Genomic DNA, 17,957 nt, shown 5'->3' on the forward strand with positions numbered 1-17,957 from the left:
AATAATTCGTACTTTTAAAATTCATTTTCTGTTGAAGGTTCTACTTTTCAGCTATGAGTTTACTATGTTTGCTGTCTTCTGTCCAATATATTGCCTACTTTCTTTCAAGTAGGCTTTGGAATTTTAGCTTTCGTTGCGAGACCACTATGAAATCTCGTAAGCCATCAAGCTTAAATGCGCCTGAGTGTAATGAAGATCGAAAAGAGATATGTTGCTCGAAAAGAGAAATAAGCAATTTCTACATAAAATTAGAGGACACTTAGAAAAGGAGAAGCATCATAGAAAGAGAAGAAACCTTTAAAATGAAATTGATAAAGCAGATTCAAATCACAAAATGGCTTCTTAAATTGTCATACACTTGATAATAATTATGATATGAGCAGCTGACAAGCCAGTTTGAATACAGGTAGAAATCCTAACAACCATAGTCATATGACATGAAGAAAACTAGAAAACAACTAACTATTAATTCCTCCAATTGGAAGAACGCTTTCTTTGTAAATTCCCATCTGACAACAATATATCTCTCCTTTAGCACCAATCTCATTAATTATTTGGGTGCTTAAATCAATCCAGACAAGTTCATCATCTCTTTTTCGGAAGCAAATATCACCCTTCTTACCAACTCCAATGGGACACTCGATGGAAGGTATGAGCTCAACATTAAAGAGATTGATCCATGATTCTCTCACACCGAGTTCACCCAAAATTGAAATGTGAAAAGTAGTAGCTTTGAAATAATTTGAGATCAAAGCAATTGAGTCATTTAACACCACCAATTGTCTCTCTACATATACATCATCACAACTTTCCACCATGTCTAACGGCATAGGTGTTGTAAACAACACCTCATTACTCAAGTCAAATGACACCAAACAGCCTCCAACATTAAGTGAATCAGTTTTACCCCACCAATGACACACGCCATCCATGTACACTCCAAGAGGTTTCTCAAAATAACAATCAGGCATATTGACATCAAGTATCCTCCAAGAGTTACTTCTAAGACTATATATCTCCAACAAGGGGTCATACGATCTATCTTCGAATGGTACATCTTCTTCTTCATCAAAAAGATGAAAAAATGATATATATCGGATCACCTTATAGTCTTCTCTAACACGATCATAACCAAATCCATGAAAATAAAAAACAGGGTCCCGATAAGGTGGTTCAAACTCATCAGGGCTTGGAGGAATGACTCTGAATTCGGCTGTAGCCGGATTCCATAATACAGCTCGGAAGCTATATACTCTCCCTCTCTTCCTATCTTGACCGAGACACCATTGACACTAACGGAACTTAAAACATAAGCATTACTGTCATCATTTTGAAACGGAGGTGGCAAATCAAATTTGATCCTATCTTCAAACCTCTCATTGGGAAGCAAATAGAACGCACCGTGGTAACGGTATTCATGTGTCACAGGCAGTTCAGGCTCCTGTAGGAAAAGAAACGTATCACCACCGCCGTGATCGGAACTGTTCCAAGATGAGAAATGAGTGCGGAGCATGTTCATGAAATGAGGGTTTTGAAACAAGAGAGACCATGACTTACGGACGCATCCAAAACGCTTCAAAGATTTGAGAGGTAATTTTGATAAAATGAAAAGGGCAAGATCGTCATGAACATGAAAATTGTTTCTTACCTTTAACTTCTTTCCATTCGTTTCAGCCATCTTCGAATGCAATTGGAATGACAGATTAGAGAGTGAGGAGGGTTTTCTGATTTTTCATTTTTTTGAGTTTACTCTGAATTGAATTTTATTGAACAAGAACTATTATCCATGTATTTATAGTAAAAGTACAATAAAATTATTAATTAACTCCTTCAAAAAATGTTCTCAAAAAAAAAAAAAAAACTCCTTCAAAAAAAAATTAATTAACATTATAACCTTTTCTTAACTTATTAGATAATAGTTCACCCCTAAAAAAGATAAGTAAATCTAAAATTTATTTATTAATTGATAAATATAAAAAAAAAATATTAGCTCTTGTCAAAAAGAAAAATATAAAAAAATATTACCTATAAAACAGGTATTACTATTATCGACAAAGAACAAAAAAATGTTAAAAATATTAAGTGAAAGATAAAATTGAAAGAGAAAACGTTCCTCAAAAAGACTATTTTTTTTTTTTTTTGGTCAAGCAAAAAGACTATTTTTTATATAAGGTCAAAAAGACTTTTCAATTTTTTATAAGGGAAATGCTAACAAGTGGCCGGGCACTGGTTAAGGATCAAATATAGTAATATTTTACATTGAAAGTTGTGTATTTAATGCATTAAAAGGTTAAGAAATTTCCTATTTTATCTAAAATTTCCTCTTTTAGCTTCCTTAACCGGTGCCTCTGAGATACCGGTTAGCATGACCCTTTTTATAATTAACAATTAATGTGTCTGAACTAGTAATTTTGAAAAACTATTTTATCAAAATAATTGGATACCCCTTTTTTTCATAGACTAAATTAGGTATCTGTTCTTATTTAAATAATATAATATTCTACAACATTTTGAATTCTATTATTGTAATTCAAACTTCGTGTCTCATACTCAAAATAGAGCCTCATGCAAATTGTGATTCTTAGAGGATCCAAATCCGTTTATGTAATACTCAGCATGAACTCTTAAGTATTCAGGTCTAACATAAAATCATCATGACAACAAATTGTGATTCTTTGTGGAATTCATGTTTGTGACAGGTTTTTGAATGCTGGAACATAATCATGCCATACATTGCCACACAATGCAACAAGAGCTGCAATGGTTGTTGAATAAACACACTTCTTCAAGGCTACTCAGGAATAGTAGAAGCCATTGGAAAACTTCTCAACCACAACATAGCACCATGCTTATCTTTGCGTGGATCGATATTCGCTTCAGCCTTCAGGTGACTTAATTCCATTTCCTAGCAGGTAGACCAAATTAAAAAGCTATTAATGGATCCAATGGTTGTTGAATAAACACACTTCTTCAAGGCTACTCAGGAATAGTAGAAGCCATTGGAAAACTTCTCAACCACAACATAGCACCATGCTTATCTTTGCGTGGATCGATATTCGCTTCAGCCTTCAGGTGACTTAATTCCATTTCCTAGCAGGTAGACCAAATTAAAAAGCTATTAATGGATCCAATGGTGAAACCCTAAATGCTTCACAAGCTTTTAATTTAGCTCATATTGGTGAAGAATTCTTCAAGTTGCAACCTAAAGAAGGTCTTGCACTTGTTAATGGGACTGGTGTTGGTGCTGGTTTAGCTTCTATAGTTCTATTTGATGCTAATATCTTAACAGTTTTATCTGAAATTATGTCAGCGATTTTCTCTGAAGTTATGCAAGGAAACCAGAGTTTATAGATCATTTGACACATAAATTGAAGTATCATCCTGGTCAAATTGAAGCTGCATCATTGATGGAACATATTTTATCTGAAATTACGTCAGCGATTTTTGCTGAAGTTGATGCCGCGATGAAAACGCATGAGATTGATTTTTATAGAAAGCCTAAACAAGATAGATATGCACTTAGGACTTCACACAATGGTTTGCCTTCAAACACCTCTGGTGGTAAAGGTTTAAGTTTGGATTATGGACTAAAAGGCGGTGAGATTGCAATGGTTGCATATTGTTCTGAGCTTCAGTTTTTAGCTAATCCTGTTACTAATCATGTTCAAAGTGCTGAACAGCATAATCAAGATGTTAATTCACTTGGATTATATCTTCTAGGAAAACAGCAGAAGCTGTTGAGATATATTAAAGCCTATGTGTTCAAACTACTTGATTGCTTTATGTCAAGCAATAGATTTTAAGCATTTGGAGGAGAATCTAAAGATCACAGTTAAGAAAACAGTGAGCCAAGTGGCTAGAAAAATCTTAAATGTGGAAAGTTAATGGTGAGATTCATCATTAATGTCTTGTGAGAAAGATTTGCTTAAAGTGGTTGATTGTGAGTAGGTTTTTATATATATATTGATGACCCTTGTAATGACACATGTTCACTCATGCAAAAGCTAAGGCAAGTGCTTGTGGAACATCCATTGAGGAGTAGTAATAGTAATGGTTTGAAAAGTATAAATGCTTTCAAGTTCCTTAAGATAGGTGCATTTGAGGAGGAACTGAAAAGGGTCTTAGCCTAAACATGTTGAATCAACAAGAAGTGTTTTTGAAAATCAGGTCTTATCCATTATATAAGTTTGTTAGAGAGGAATTTGGGACTCAGTTTTTAACTGGTGAGAATTAAATCACCATAAGATTCTGATAATTTTTTTAACACAATTACTCTTTGAAAGATAATTGATTCAATGTTTCATTGTCTCAAGGATTTGGGATGGCACTCCCCTTTCCATATAATTTCTTTAATACAATAATTTACTTGTGTTAAGGAGAAAGCAAAGATGATACTATATCATGTATTTTAATATAGAATTATTTTATTTTTTTACGAATGTAGAATTTTAATTATGTATTCTATTAAGAAATGCAAAAAAAATTAAAATCATAACCAGATTCAATTACTACACAAGTGTATGCTTCCGTGATCATTCACATAGTGTATAGACAACAATATAGATCACTGCAGAGCCTTTCGCAAGCCAGTTCCGGCAAAAATCAGACAAAATTTTGATTACTTTGTTTTGCCAAACAGTTAACCCAGTAAACTCAAGACATTGCAATCAATCCAACAATATAACCCTCCAAACTAAAAAAAAACTATATGCGAAGAGTTAGCCACCACGCTACTGGTATCGGGGCCCAAATCTGTATAAGTTAGCAGGAGCCACATCTGACATACTTGAAATAACATTCGAAGGTGTTGAAGTAGATTGATTGCTAACATTCCCAAGTATACCAGTGTCAGGCAAGTTCGGAGTGGCTAAACTACCTGCACTGTCAGGCTGGCGTCCCATTTGAGCATACCAAGGAGAAGTTGCTCAAAGGTTACCAGGTGCTGTCTGACTTGGAATCCTGCATTGAAGAGGATTGAAACTGGAGGGTGAAACAGATATTGAGCGTCTTGAAGAACATAGATGTGGTGCTGGGGCACGCAACTCAACACCTCGAATATCTTGGGAATTTGAAGACCTGTTGGTGTTAATGAGAGGTGGTCTTGCAGAGATACCGGAGAAAGTTCTTGACATATTGTAACCAGGTGGTAGCAAATGCCGCGAGTTAGAAGCAATGGAAGGACTTGGCAGACTGGTCACAGGAGACTCACCGGAAGAAGAACCAGGAACCATGAATGGTCGAGTAGCAACTTGTTGTCTCGAAAAATCTGAAATCAAACAGTCCTTAGAAAAATATTAGAAACAGATAGCTCTAAACCAACACGAAACATAGTTGGAAAGGAACTAAAATGAAAGTTGGCTTCTGTAATCAATCCAAGTCAAAGCTATAAAAGCAATATTAAAACTTAGATGTCTATGAAAATCAAACATACCATGCTGCACTCCGGATGCACCACATTACTCTAAGATCCAAACCGTTAGACTTAAAGACATTTGCCAAGACCTTATTCACATAAACCGTGTTAAGATTTGTGTCCAGAGTCTTCTTTGTGTGCTGAAATTCAACTTCAATCTCCTGAAATTTAACTTCATACTTTCTTCGGAGCTCTGCTAATTCCTTTTGAAAATCAGATTTCAACCACAATTTCTGCTCCAACAAGAATAATATTTTAGTGATAAAAAAAGATAGATACCTAGAATAAGTATCATTAGAGTAAGATAATATGAGCAAACCAAAAACTAACCGTATGTTCGTGGTTTTTCAAAGATTGCTCTATTGCTTTTTGTATTCTTTCAAATTCAATGTTCAGCGGATCATAGGACAAATGTGGAGGCCTTCTGGAAGATGAAGGGGGTGTATATTGAATTGGATGATTATTCATCTCCAGAGGATTTGACAAATTTCTTCGGTAGCCAGACTGTACTCTTACTCTTCTGGCTGTACGTGAATCAAGATCTGAATTTGAGATAGGGTGCACAACAACTTGATTTGAATGTAAAACAAGTGCCGAGTTTGAGTGCGACTGCCCAACATCTTTATCTGGAACCACAGAAGATGCCTTAGAATGATGAGTGGGGAGACTGTGTACACTGTACAACTGATGTTCATCATCAGTTGCTAAATGAACAATAGACAAACGTGACATAGCCAAGTTCCATGATTGCTTGGCAGCAGCTAATTGATGCACCTGCTTTGAAGGCACTGTGATTTGATTGGCTGGAACAACATTGGCTGAACTAGATGCCTTCTTTGAAGGCACTGTGATTTGATTGGCTGGTACAACAATGGCTGAACTAGATGCCACTTGAACTTGTTGAGAAGAATTTTGAATTTCCCCATCTCAATACTTGTCAGCAACGAACTCCACAGATGGCATTTGTTTCCCTTGTCCTAGAGGCTCCATGACATTAACTGGTCTAGGTACGGGAGCACTGGTCACATTTCCAAGTACTCCTCCCTTGTCATTTGTGGTACTATTATCTACCACTGCATGACTATTTTCCAGCTCTATAATAGGAATATCTCCATCAGGTACTTGTTGCTCCAAAGGTGGATTTGAAAGGGAGTTTGTATCTTGACAAGGCTTTGATGATAAAACACCATCTAAAACTGGCACATCTATTGAACCTCTATCGGATATTTGATCCATAGATGAAGGCGGGTTCAGATGAAATGCATTCTGCAGCCGACAATCAGTAAAATTGTCGGTCACAGGCATTTCAACTCGTGCATGTCTTTCTGATACACTTACAAAGTCCCCTACATCAGTAGTTTCTTGCACTTCAACTAGAGTTTTCCCTTCTACGCCCGATGAAACTCCATCAGAACATTGGTGAAATTCTAGCGCACTTGTTTTAAAGTTCTGTTAGATGTTTTAAACGTTTGCAATGTTCCGGTCAATGTTTCAACATCGCGCGATAAACAAAAATAAAACAAGAAAAATAAAGAACAGAAAATAAAGAACACAGGAAGTTTGTTGACCCAGTTCAGCACAACACGCTTACATCTGGGGGCTACCAAGCCAGGAAGGAAATCCACTAGTGTAGTCCTTATTCAATAGCTCTCAGCAAACTCCTCGTTTACACTATATGACCTAGGACCTACCCGTCTAGACTTCAACCTAGGAACTCCTAGATCTGAGATCCCATCTCACTATCCTAATGGTCAGTCACTGCCCCAGTGACCTTATCAGACCTCAACCACAATAAAATAGAAGTTACCTTCCAACACAAACAACCAAACCTTGTTTCACAACTTCGGTTTGATGCACAAGAGTATCAATACTCACAAAACCAGTCCTAAACAAGTATCTAAACTCGACACTAGCAAGAACACAGTATAGATTCTAAACCTGCATCACAAGCGATACAAGAGTAGAATACATGAAGACTCAAACCCTAAAAATCTAAACTTTTTAGCTTGACGGCTTGAATGAGCAATTAGGTCTGGAAGTCTTCCTTTTATACTGAAGCAGCTTGGGCTAAATAATACGTTGGGCTTCAGTAAAGTTGCAGATCGGTTCAGCAAACCTGCAAAACAGAATCAGATACAAATCTGGAAAGTCCTAATATGTCGGAACCTATATTAAAACATTCCAAATCGTAACAAATATTTCCTAAAATAAAATGTCTATTTTAGTAATATTCCACAGCTGATTCTAATAAGATATGCGCGTTACTTGGTCAGTAAGTAAAAGGAAATACGATTTCCTTAATGGATAAACTACGCGCGTACAGATAAGGCAGAACCCAGGCACACTGAACCATGCCAGGATGTTGGAACATTGTATCCAACATCTCACAGAGCTGCCTAACTACATGCTGGAACATTGGTTCCAACTTACAGATCAAGGATATTTGTTTTAGCAACAATGCAGCCAATACAAATACCCAACAATTGGTGCACTAGATGTGTGGCATTCTCACAATCTGGCAAGCATGTGGTACCTAAACTAGGAATCTCACTACCATCTTGAGACCCATGGCCGGACTTTGGACACCTATTGTCTTCATCTGTCATGCTTGTAGCACCATCAGAATTCTGCTCTCTCGAATGGGAATGTTTAGAGATAATGTTTTCCTGACTCACATAATGATTTTCAGTTGTATTACGGTCCGCACTTCCAGAGAGTGGTTGATCGTTTGAAACCAAAATGTCCAATTCATTAGCCCTGTCATGGTTGACCAGAGAACTTTGTACTTCAACTGTTTTACCAACTGAAGGGGAATAGGTTTCAGTAACCATAGCACCAGCCTCTATCATGGATTCAACCACATTATCACACTTCTGCGAGTAATCAATCCCAGTCCCAGGTTCCTTTGAAGAACCTATGTTTTGCAATTCATTCTTTGCCCAAGACTTCACTTCTTCCACCCAATCGGCTTCCCAATGAGGAGAAATTACTCTTCATACAAAGTTTTGATTCTTCATGAAGTAATTCATACACAAAAATGTACTGATTCATGAAAAGAGACAACATTTGGAATATAAACACAATTTGTGTAGCAGGCACTAACCCAGAGCCCTGTATGTCACGCGGCAGATGCCAAACGCTAGTTGGTGCACCTTGCGCTCAGGGATCTTGCATCGAGCCTTCTCTTTTTGCAATCCAATTCCCTGTCTGAGTCATATCTCATGTTTCAAAGTGATCCATTTGATTCTCAAAGTGCATAGTTTGATTGCACTATTTTAGAGATTTCTCACAACGTTGTTCGTCTTCATCAATGAGATGAATTGAAGTACATATCCACTTATCCATTCTTTAAAGAGAAACAAGATGGCACCACAGAGCTAAATATTTAGATTTAGTTCATAGCAATCTTCGACTTGTTTCAAAAAAACACTCCACAATATTTTCAAGAGGAAACTAAAATGTGGGTGATGCAGGAGATAATTTTGAATCACTTGATGATTGCATAATTAATTCTTGAACTTGCTAATTTGTCTTTGAATGCACTAGAGTTAGATGTCTTTTCAGAGATAATGATCAATACGAGGTGAAAGGCCTTATATTGATTAGATAAATTTTAGCAAATATTGGTGAAGGACTAAAACATGTTGGTGTTGGAGTCTATGGTTCTTACATTTGCAGTGAGTGTGTGTGGTGTGTCAAGTGTCTGCATCGGAGTCCATGCTTCATAGGATAAATGCAATCGCTCTACAATTCTGACGTGTTCAAAATAAATCTAAAAACAAAGTTTTGAAACTAGCCTATAAATATAACTACTTAAATAAAAAAATTGAAACTTCCAAGATATTCTAAATAAAATTTGATAATAAAATAGTTTGAGATGAAATTTGATACAGAATAATACTTTTAAATCCATTCAAACTTAATATAAATTTATATAAGCCATTTTCAAATACAAAAAGTTCTAAACGTGTCATATAGCACTTGAGCATACATGCTCAACAAGGCTTTGAGCTCACAGACCACTAGAAAGAAAGCACCATTCCACATTCTATAAAAACTGAATCACCTTAATGGTAAACAAATATCCAACAGAACTAAATTGCATTGCCTCATTTCAAATAGCAGAAACAACCTGAAGTAGGGCATAAGCTCTCCCATATTTTAAACAGCCATTTTCATCTCAATCTTCTGGTGAGGATCATAGTCAATGAGCTTGAAATCAGTAGCCACAAAAGAATCTATATCTTTCTTCTTTGGATTGATCTTCAAAGTCTGCATTAGAGTCAGTTTAGTCAGCAAGTAAAGGAGTAAAACAACATTAAAACCAATAATTTTCTTAAACATTACACATACTGGAAAAGGCTTTGGCTGGTTATGAAGCTGCTCCTGCAAAGGCCTCACATGAGTTTGGTACACATGTGCATCCCCAATAGCATGGATAAAATCACCTGGAACAAGTTCTGACAAGAAAAAGACATAATATAAGAATTGGTGGTTTCAATTTCAAATTACTTCTTGATATCATTAACGATATTATCAACCCAATAATAGTTTGAACAAACCAAACAGCCTAACTTCCTAGGGTAAATCTCAATTTCAGGAAGAAAAAAAAATGAAAAATAAAAATAAATCAAGATTGGGCTGAGCTCAGCTCATAAACAATTTTACTATTTACCCCAGCCCCCCCTACTCAGGAAATTAATAGTTGTGCAATTTAAATCTATGAAAACCAACACCAACTAATGAGCAGTCTTAAAGACATTTATAACCAAATAAAATAACTTAAAACATATATTATTACACTCACAAAACCTCAAAATTTAAGATGATGTACACATATTATAACATATTTTACTTTACAGCTGATACTTAGATAGATTTGCATACCACAAATATGAGCAATCATGCATGTCAGGAGGGCATAAGATGCAATGTTAAATGGTACACCCAGGCCCATGTCAGCAGATCGCTGATACATTTGACATGATAACTCCCCATTTGCTACATAGAACTGCAAAAGTTAAAATTCAAAAATATAAATTTAAAAAGATGGAGAGACTAGAGGGGGGAGTTTTTAAAGAGAAACCCAATTAAATTGCATACCTGTGCAAACATGTGGCAGGGTGGAAGAGCCATCAATTTAAGATCTGCTGGATTCCATGCAGAGAGAATGATCCGTCGATCATCAGGATTATGCTTTATCTTGTTGATAACATCTAAAAGTTGATCAAGTCCTTGGTTGGTATAGTCACCATGCATGTTAGTATACCTATAAAATTTAGGATGTGGAATGAAGAGCATACAACATAATAGTCTATTGACCTACTGAGAGAGAGAGAGAGAGAGAGAGAGAGAGAGAGAGAGAGAGAGAGAGAGAGAGAGAGAGAGAGAGAGAGAGAGAGAGGTATAAATCCACTTACTTGGCACCAAAGTGCCTCCACTGAAACCCATAAACAGGTCCTAAGTCACCTTCTTCCCTCTCTGACAAACCAATGCTGTAATAAAATGTAATGCCAGTCAATAAGTGAAAGAGAAATGTACAATTTGTATTTAAAAGTTACAACAATTAATAAACAAGCTCGCCTATCAAGGAATTCCCTGGATGCATTATCATCCCATATATGAATGCCTTTTTGCTGCAACACCTGTCAATATAAGCATAAATATATGATATATAACATGCTTTCAGAAAGAAATTGATAATAATTCATATTTACTATACCAACAAAAAATAAACTTTTCATGCAAGTTAGGTATTATGATTGAAACTTCAGTCCAAAATCTTTAAGTAATTATTAATTATTTCAACGCCAACAAAGAAACGGCAGAGAAGAAATCGCAAACTTTATTATCATCATATTGTTATGTTCTATAGTCCATATCATCACAGAGTCAACGGATAATAAATTTCAGTCACAGATAGATTAATATTCCAGTATAGTAAATTTCTGATCAATGATCAATAATTTCAAATACTAAAGAAATTTTTAAAAATAATAACGGAAATTTTAGTTGGCTTGGATTGGAAGCTCTTAAGCTGTCAATAGGTCTGCTAGTCAAACCTAAGCTCGAGTAACATGAAGTATCCCAGACCCGAGTTCCACAATATTTGGCTCAAGACAGCTGTTTAGTGACCAAACTACGAAAAGTGAGGATTTATATGCTTGTGGATAAGATTGGCAAAAGATAATTACCTTAGCATTTGTTGAGCCGCTGATAAACCAAAGAAGCTCTTCAACAACCCCTCGCCAAAATACTCTCTAGCAACCAAATGCAAAGATCATTTCAACTTCTTTATCCAAAATATACAAATAGATATTTCACTTTCCCAATAAAGACCGAGTAATAAAAAAAAAAAAAAACGAGTAAACAATAACAAATTAGTTTGCACCGTATACTAACAAATCTTAAACCATAATCTCTGCAACATACCTTAGTTGTTAGAAGAGGAAAGCTTCTGCGCAGATTGAACCTCATCTGTGAATTTATTACATACAACGTAAGCATATAAATTGTATCAACCCTTTCCCCTGATAAACCCTCCATCCAAACACAGTCTAACTAAAATTTTACCTGACAACCAAATGTTGACAAGGTCCCAGTCCCTGTCCTATCACTCTTGGAGGTACTTTGAGATATGATTTCTTGAACGAGATTAAGATAGATGTACTCCTCATGTCTCTCGAAAATCATTTTCGGAATAAAAGAGAAGTTCTGACTCGGGGACTCTGCTGCATAACTCCTTACACGCACATAAGTAGTGAATGAATATCGGATGTTGTTTTCCACTTTAGGAAAGGACGAGTACCATGGCCGAAATATAGTGGTGTCAATTGGAGGCATAAAAGTATCACACTCAATGCTTGGATGAATTTCTGTGAGGTGGATAGCTTCACATTGAGGTGCATTGAGAGCCTCCCTGTACATGGAAATAATGATCTATAAGTGTATATCAGAGAAAGAGCTTAACATGAAAATGAAAGAGATACCTATATATCTCACCACCCCCTATAACAAATATTTTCTCAATCAACGTGTTATAAGGAGAAGCCGCTAAGAGTTCCAACGCAGACGACATACTTGCACATATAACAACATTTTCTGCTGCTGCTGCTGCAGCAATATGAAAGGTACTGGAGCGAGTCAAAACAACATTAAGACGGCCAGGAAGAGGCCTGAAGTGAAGAGGGATACTCTCCCATGTTTTTCTTCCCATAACAATAGCATTTTTCTTTGCAGGTTCGGATGTTGTAGTAGTTATCTCCTTGAAAAACTTGAGATCGGTAGGCAGTCTCCATGGTAATTTCCCGTTCTTACCAATGCCCATTTCTTTGGTGGCAGCCACAACCACTTGGTAAGTCCTCTGTAGGTTGATGCTGCCATTCCCATTGAAGGTTGCAGAGGAATGGTCACCAGCCATAATAGAACTAAGAAAGCGACGACACAAACTTGAATATTGGTTCGGATGAAAATAAGGACTGCACAACCAATCCTTTTGGAAGTGCAGTGCAATCTGAAACCCAAAAATTAGTAAAGTAAATTAATTAGGCTAATGCGAATCAATTAAAAGACGAAATGCACCAATCATCATGGTAGTTAAGTTTCAGTCCGTAATATTTAGCAATGCTCAATTAATTAATTAATTAATGGCTAAAACTAATAATTAATCTTGGTTGTGAAAGAAAGGGAAATGCAGAGAGAGAATTAAACATCGGAATTAAGAAAAAACAAAGAAATATAAAAGGTGAAAACGAAATTAAAGAGGGAAAGGGAAAGAATGAAGAAGGAACTGACCGGTATGAAACCAAAGCGCGATATTTTGAAACTAAACAAAACCACCGGTGAGAGAAGCTGCCACCGGTACGACAGCGAGGAGGAGGAGGAGGAGGAGGCAAATACACGACGATAGGATTCGATTTTTTAAACTAAATAAACAAAACCCTAAATTGATTTAGAAATAGAAATTGAAAATAATAACTAGCAAAAATTCAATTATGCCCCCAATCTAATTATCTCACACCTAAGTTTTTTTTTTTTAAAAAAAAAAAAATTATCTCACACCTAAGGGTGTGTTTGTTTCAAGTTTACCAAATTTATTCCTAGGAATAACATTCCTTGGAATATAAAGATGGGAATTTTATTCCAAGGTATTTAGGAAAAATATGTTTGGTTAACTTTATAATATTCCTAGGAACCATAAAAATAGGGATTATAATAGGTAACTATTTATAAATTTATTCCCATCTCCATGGGAACTTTATTCCCACCCTTTTCCTTGGGAAATATTTTCTATTCCCAGGAACGTTTTATACCCGGGAATAAAATTTAGTAAACTTGTAACAAACATAGGCATATATATTCCTATCCTTTTATTCCCGGGAATCAACAAATATAACTTGAAACAAACACACCCTAAGTATTTTTTAACTTTGTGTCTTTTATAACAAAAAACGCTCGTAAGTATTTTTTAAGCTTGTGTCTTTTATAACAAAAAACGCTCGTAAATAATAGAGAATGTAACAGTCAAAAGATTTATGTATTTTTGTAATAAAAAAATCTATTTTATATCTATACTATATATAAAAAAATAATTTCTTTCAGCTTTTTTAGATTGATTTTTTATGTTTTCAAAAATACCCTCAATTTTAAATACAAATAACACATGTAACAAATAGATAAGAATAAATTTAAATATTAAATAAAATGTAACAAACACGATATGAATATATATATATATATATATATATATATATATATATATATATATTTGTTTCTTTCTTTATCATTTAAAAAGTGTAACAAACTAAATAAGTATATTTCTATTTACTTTTTCATTACCCTAATTTTCCCTTTAAACAACATTTTCTATAATAAAGATCGTTGTTTGTGTCATTAAACAAAAAGAATTTAGGTTATATATTTTTTATATTGGTGGAGTCATTGAAATAAATAATTATGATTAGTTTAGTTTGTTATAACTTAAAAGCAACAAACATTTATATTTTTGGTTTTAATCCAAATCAAAGTTTCATAAAAAAAAAAAAACACTTTTAATGTCATCACCAGTGCCTTATAAGGGTGCATTTGATTCAAAGCAGCAATAATTTCCTCATATATCACAATTTCACTAAGAGCTTCCTTAGCAAGTGTATCCAATTATTGGGGGCAGAAACAAGGCCTACTCTCAGCCAGGGGCGGTACATATGAGTAGTAGAGGAGCGGAAAAAAATCCTTGAAATATGTTATAGCCTCGACCTTAAGAATGTCATCACCAGTGCACCACAAACCATTCGGAAGATTAAGCCTATGAATTTTGTTGCGGTTCCTTCTGACCATGGTTTGGGCATGGAAAAAACATGTATTGCGATCCCCCCAACTTAATCCAATGGTCTCTAGATTTTTGGTACCACAATAACTCTTCTTGGAATAAAATAGTATCATAATCCTTTTGCATTTGATGCTCTAGATACATTAAGATGCATAATCAATATTTCCAATAGCTTTTTGGATTCCCTTAAGCCTGCGCTGTATACTATTTTTCCTTTTCTTGATGCTTCCAAAGATTTCTTTATTAAAAATAATAGAGTCTTCCTCCTCCGGCTTGAGATCTACCACATGATTAGAAAATGCACTGGTCCAAACACTTTGAACTACTTGATGGTAGTCTGGGTGAGTGATATCCTGGCTGCATCAAACCTGAATGGCCAGTTACCTTGACGGACAAGCAAACCGCCACACTTGATGAAGAGAGGATTATGTCCAATTTATTATAAAATCAATAGTATATATATAAAGTAAGGTTTTTTATGCCACGTGTCACTTCCACATTCATTCTCAATATTTTTATTATTTTTTCTATTTTTAAAAACCAATATTTTATTTAACATAAATATCTCAACAAATTTTTGATCTTATGCACTCAGTATTTTTTATCTCAACAAATTACACATCAATCAATCAATCAATCAATAGTATATATATAAAGTAAGGTTTTTATGCCACGTGTCACTTCCACATTCATTCTCAATATATATAATCCGAACTGTATCAGCACAAATTCTAAACATGTTTGTAACATGGATAGTCATTTTAGGTACAATATTAATCTTCCTAACTCTCATCCTTCTGTTTTTGGGTCATTGTTACCTGTTCTTAATCAAAAATCGGGTTTTCGGACTACTTGATCGGATTGCTCCGAAACTTTCCTAGAAAATCAGAAAAAATTCAAGGACCATGACTCCCATAGAAGGGACTTCTCACGGGACTCCGCCCCTCAAAATCCAAAATTCCATCGTTTAGACCCATTTTTCATTTTTATTAATTTTTCATATTCTCAGAAAAATCTGAAAAAATTTGCATTAGTTTTATTTGATTTTTAGAATTTTTTGGTACTATTTTTATATTTTTATGATTTTATTTGACAGGTTTTTAGCATTTTTTACTTAGTTTTTTTTGTTGTTTTTAAAAGCAAAACTCAAAACTGTTGAAATGTGAGAGAGTCTGATGGCTGATTATACATAAGAATTGTCCAGATTATAAAATCCGAAATAGTAAACATGAATCCGAATTTTAAAATCTGGAATGCACAAGAGCATTTTTGGAAATTTAACAGGGCGCGGGAGAAGGCAATAGGGTGGGAAAGTAATAGTCCATGTTTAAAGGGACCCAAAACTATTACCACTTGAACTAATTCATTATTGATTTTGCTACACTTTTTATTCTTGCATTGGACAATCATCTCATAATTTATATTTATTTTTAATTTTTTTGAAATATTTATATTTATTTTTATGATATTATTATAATTGTAAATTTAAATAAATTCAATCTAATATACTGACACGTGTATTCGTGCACACAAACTTATACAACTTATTTAATATCTAACCCGGGCAACGCCGGGTCTCTAAACTAGTTATACAAAAGACAAATGTGCGTCATTAAATTATTACTAAAAATTAGTGTATTTTTCAAATTTTATACATAAAATAAAATTATAATGTTTTAGTTGTAATTTTTTTAATACTTAATTGTTTTTACGTTGTTTTTTTTCTTAAACGTTGGAAAACAAATTACTAAGAAAATGAATTATTTAAGTCTTCATAGAGACCGATTTAGCCACAAAATTTTGTACTCAAGTAAAGACTCATTTCTTTTAGAGAAAAATTATTTTGGGTATAAAATTATAATTAGGAATTAATGTGTCTAAAATAGATAATATTCTACAACATTTTGAATTCTATTGTTGTATTTCACACTTCATGTCCCATACTCAAAATAGAGCCTCATGCAAATTGTGATTCTTAGAGGATCCAAATCCGTTTACGTAATACTCAGCATGAATTCTTATGTAGTCAGGTCTAACATAAAATCATCATGACAGTGTCTAGGGTGAAGTGTTAGGGTGAATATGGTCTACAACAACAAATTATGATTCTTTGTGGAATTCATGTTTGTCACAGGTTTTTGAATGCTGGAACAGAATCATGCCATACATGATACATTGCCACACAATGCAACAAGAGCTTCAATGGTAGTTGAATAAACACACTTCTTCAAGGCTACTCAGGAATAGTAGAAGCCATTGGAAAACTTCTCAACCACAACATAGCACCATGCTTATCTTTGCGCGGATCGATATTCGCTTCAGGTGACATAATTCCATTTTCTTACATAGCTGCACTCCTAGCAGGTAGACCAAATTAAAAAGGATCCAATGGTGAAACCCTAAATGCTTCGCAAGCTTTTAATTTAGCTCATATTGGTGAAGAATTCTTCAAGTTGCAACCTAAAGAAGGTCTTGCACTTTTTAATGGAACTTGTGTTGGTGCTGGTTTAGCTTCTATAGTTCTATTTGATGCTAATATTATAACTGTTTTATCTGAAATTGTCAGCGATTTTTGCTGAAGTTATGCAAGGGAAACTGGAGTTTATAGATCATTTGACACATAAATTGAAGCAGCATCCTGGTCAAATTGAAGCTGCAGCATTGATGGAACATATTTTATCTGAAATTATGTCAGCGATTTTCGCTGAAGTTGATGCCGCGATGAAAACGCATGAGATTGATTTTTATAGAAAGCCTAAACAAGATAGATATGCACTTAGGACTTCACACAATGGTTGGTTAGGTCCACAAATTGAAGTTATTAGGTATTCAACAAAATCAATTGAGAGAGAGATTAATTCTGTAAATGATAATCATTTGATTGATGTGAAAAAGGAACAAAGCTTTACATGGTGGAAACTTTCAAGGTAAAACAATTGGTGTTTCTATGGATAATACAATATTAGCTTCGGCTGCAACTGGAAAATTAATTTTTGACAAATGTTGAGTTGGTTAATGTTTAAGTTTGGATTATGGACTAAAAGGCGGTGAGATTGCAATGGCTGCATATTGTTCTGAGCTTCAGTTTTTAGCTAATCCTGTTACTAATCATGTTCAAAGTGCTGAACAGCATAATCAAGATGTTAATGCACATATTAAAGCTTTGGATAGTTGGATTAAGGATTGGGATGGTACTCCCCTTCCCATATAATTTCT

General features: G+C 34.7%; 3 protein-coding genes and 3 pseudogenes across 6 annotated transcripts; 2 read left to right on the forward strand and 4 right to left on the reverse strand.

Annotated features, from left to right (window-relative positions):
- Positions 1–321: 321 nt before the first annotated feature.
- LOC146925550 (F-box protein CPR1-like) lies at positions 322–1,766 on the reverse strand (annotated as a pseudogene).
- A 1,633-nt stretch (positions 1,767–3,399) lies between these two features.
- Positions 3,400–4,244, forward strand: LOC146925551 (phenylalanine ammonia-lyase-like; annotated as a pseudogene).
- A 228-nt stretch (positions 4,245–4,472) lies between these two features.
- On the reverse strand, positions 4,473–6,340 carry LOC146925552 (uncharacterized). The gene is made up of 4 exons (XM_085710454.1): positions 6,139–6,340; positions 5,744–6,039; positions 5,432–5,646; positions 4,473–5,266 (listed from the first exon to the last, which is right to left on the reverse strand). Coding segments are annotated over exons 1-4 (519 nt in total). The 5' UTR covers positions 6,146–6,340; the 3' UTR covers positions 4,473–5,265.
- Positions 6,341–7,801: 1,461 nt separating this feature from the next.
- LOC146925553 (bifunctional dihydrofolate reductase-thymidylate synthase-like) lies at positions 7,802–13,340 on the reverse strand. 4 transcript variants are annotated; one of them, XR_015010612.1, is made up of 13 exons: positions 13,208–13,340; positions 12,403–12,926; positions 11,987–12,332; positions 11,846–11,890; positions 11,608–11,673; positions 10,997–11,058; positions 10,834–10,908; positions 10,517–10,682; positions 10,301–10,424; positions 9,767–9,873; positions 9,546–9,685; positions 8,517–8,620; positions 7,802–8,424 (listed from the first exon to the last, which is right to left on the reverse strand). XR_015010612.1 is itself a non-coding variant. In XM_085710453.1 (12 exons), exons 2-11 carry the CDS (start codon positions 12,831–12,833, stop codon positions 9,575–9,577), a joined length of 1,533 nt encoding a protein of 510 aa, XP_085566579.1. In that variant the 5' UTR covers positions 12,834–12,926; positions 13,208–13,340; the 3' UTR covers positions 7,802–8,620; positions 9,546–9,574. The 4 variants fall into 4 exon arrangements, 2 of the variants coding, with proteins under 2 accessions (XP_085566579.1, XP_085566578.1); XM_085710453.1 differs by having other exon boundaries at positions 7,802–8,620; XR_015010613.1 differs by lacking the exons at positions 7,802–8,424; positions 8,517–8,620 and having other exon boundaries at positions 9,315–9,685; positions 10,301–10,414.
- LOC146925554 (uncharacterized) lies at positions 7,840–8,636 on the reverse strand. The gene is made up of 2 exons (XM_085711988.1): positions 8,566–8,636; positions 7,840–8,404 (listed from the first exon to the last, which is right to left on the reverse strand). Exons 1-2 carry the CDS (start codon positions 8,634–8,636, stop codon positions 7,840–7,842), a joined length of 636 nt encoding a protein of 211 aa, XP_085568114.1.
- A 3,588-nt stretch (positions 13,341–16,928) lies between the features above and the next one.
- Positions 16,929–17,952, forward strand: LOC146925555 (phenylalanine ammonia-lyase class 2-like; annotated as a pseudogene).
- The last annotated feature ends 5 nt before the right edge of the window (positions 17,953–17,957 follow it).

This window comes from Medicago sativa, chromosome 5 (assembly GCF_051527215.1).
Source record: "Medicago sativa cultivar Bolivia chromosome 5, Bolivia_mono, whole genome shotgun sequence".
NCBI classification, from domain to species: domain Eukaryota; kingdom Viridiplantae; phylum Streptophyta; class Magnoliopsida; order Fabales; family Fabaceae; genus Medicago; species Medicago sativa.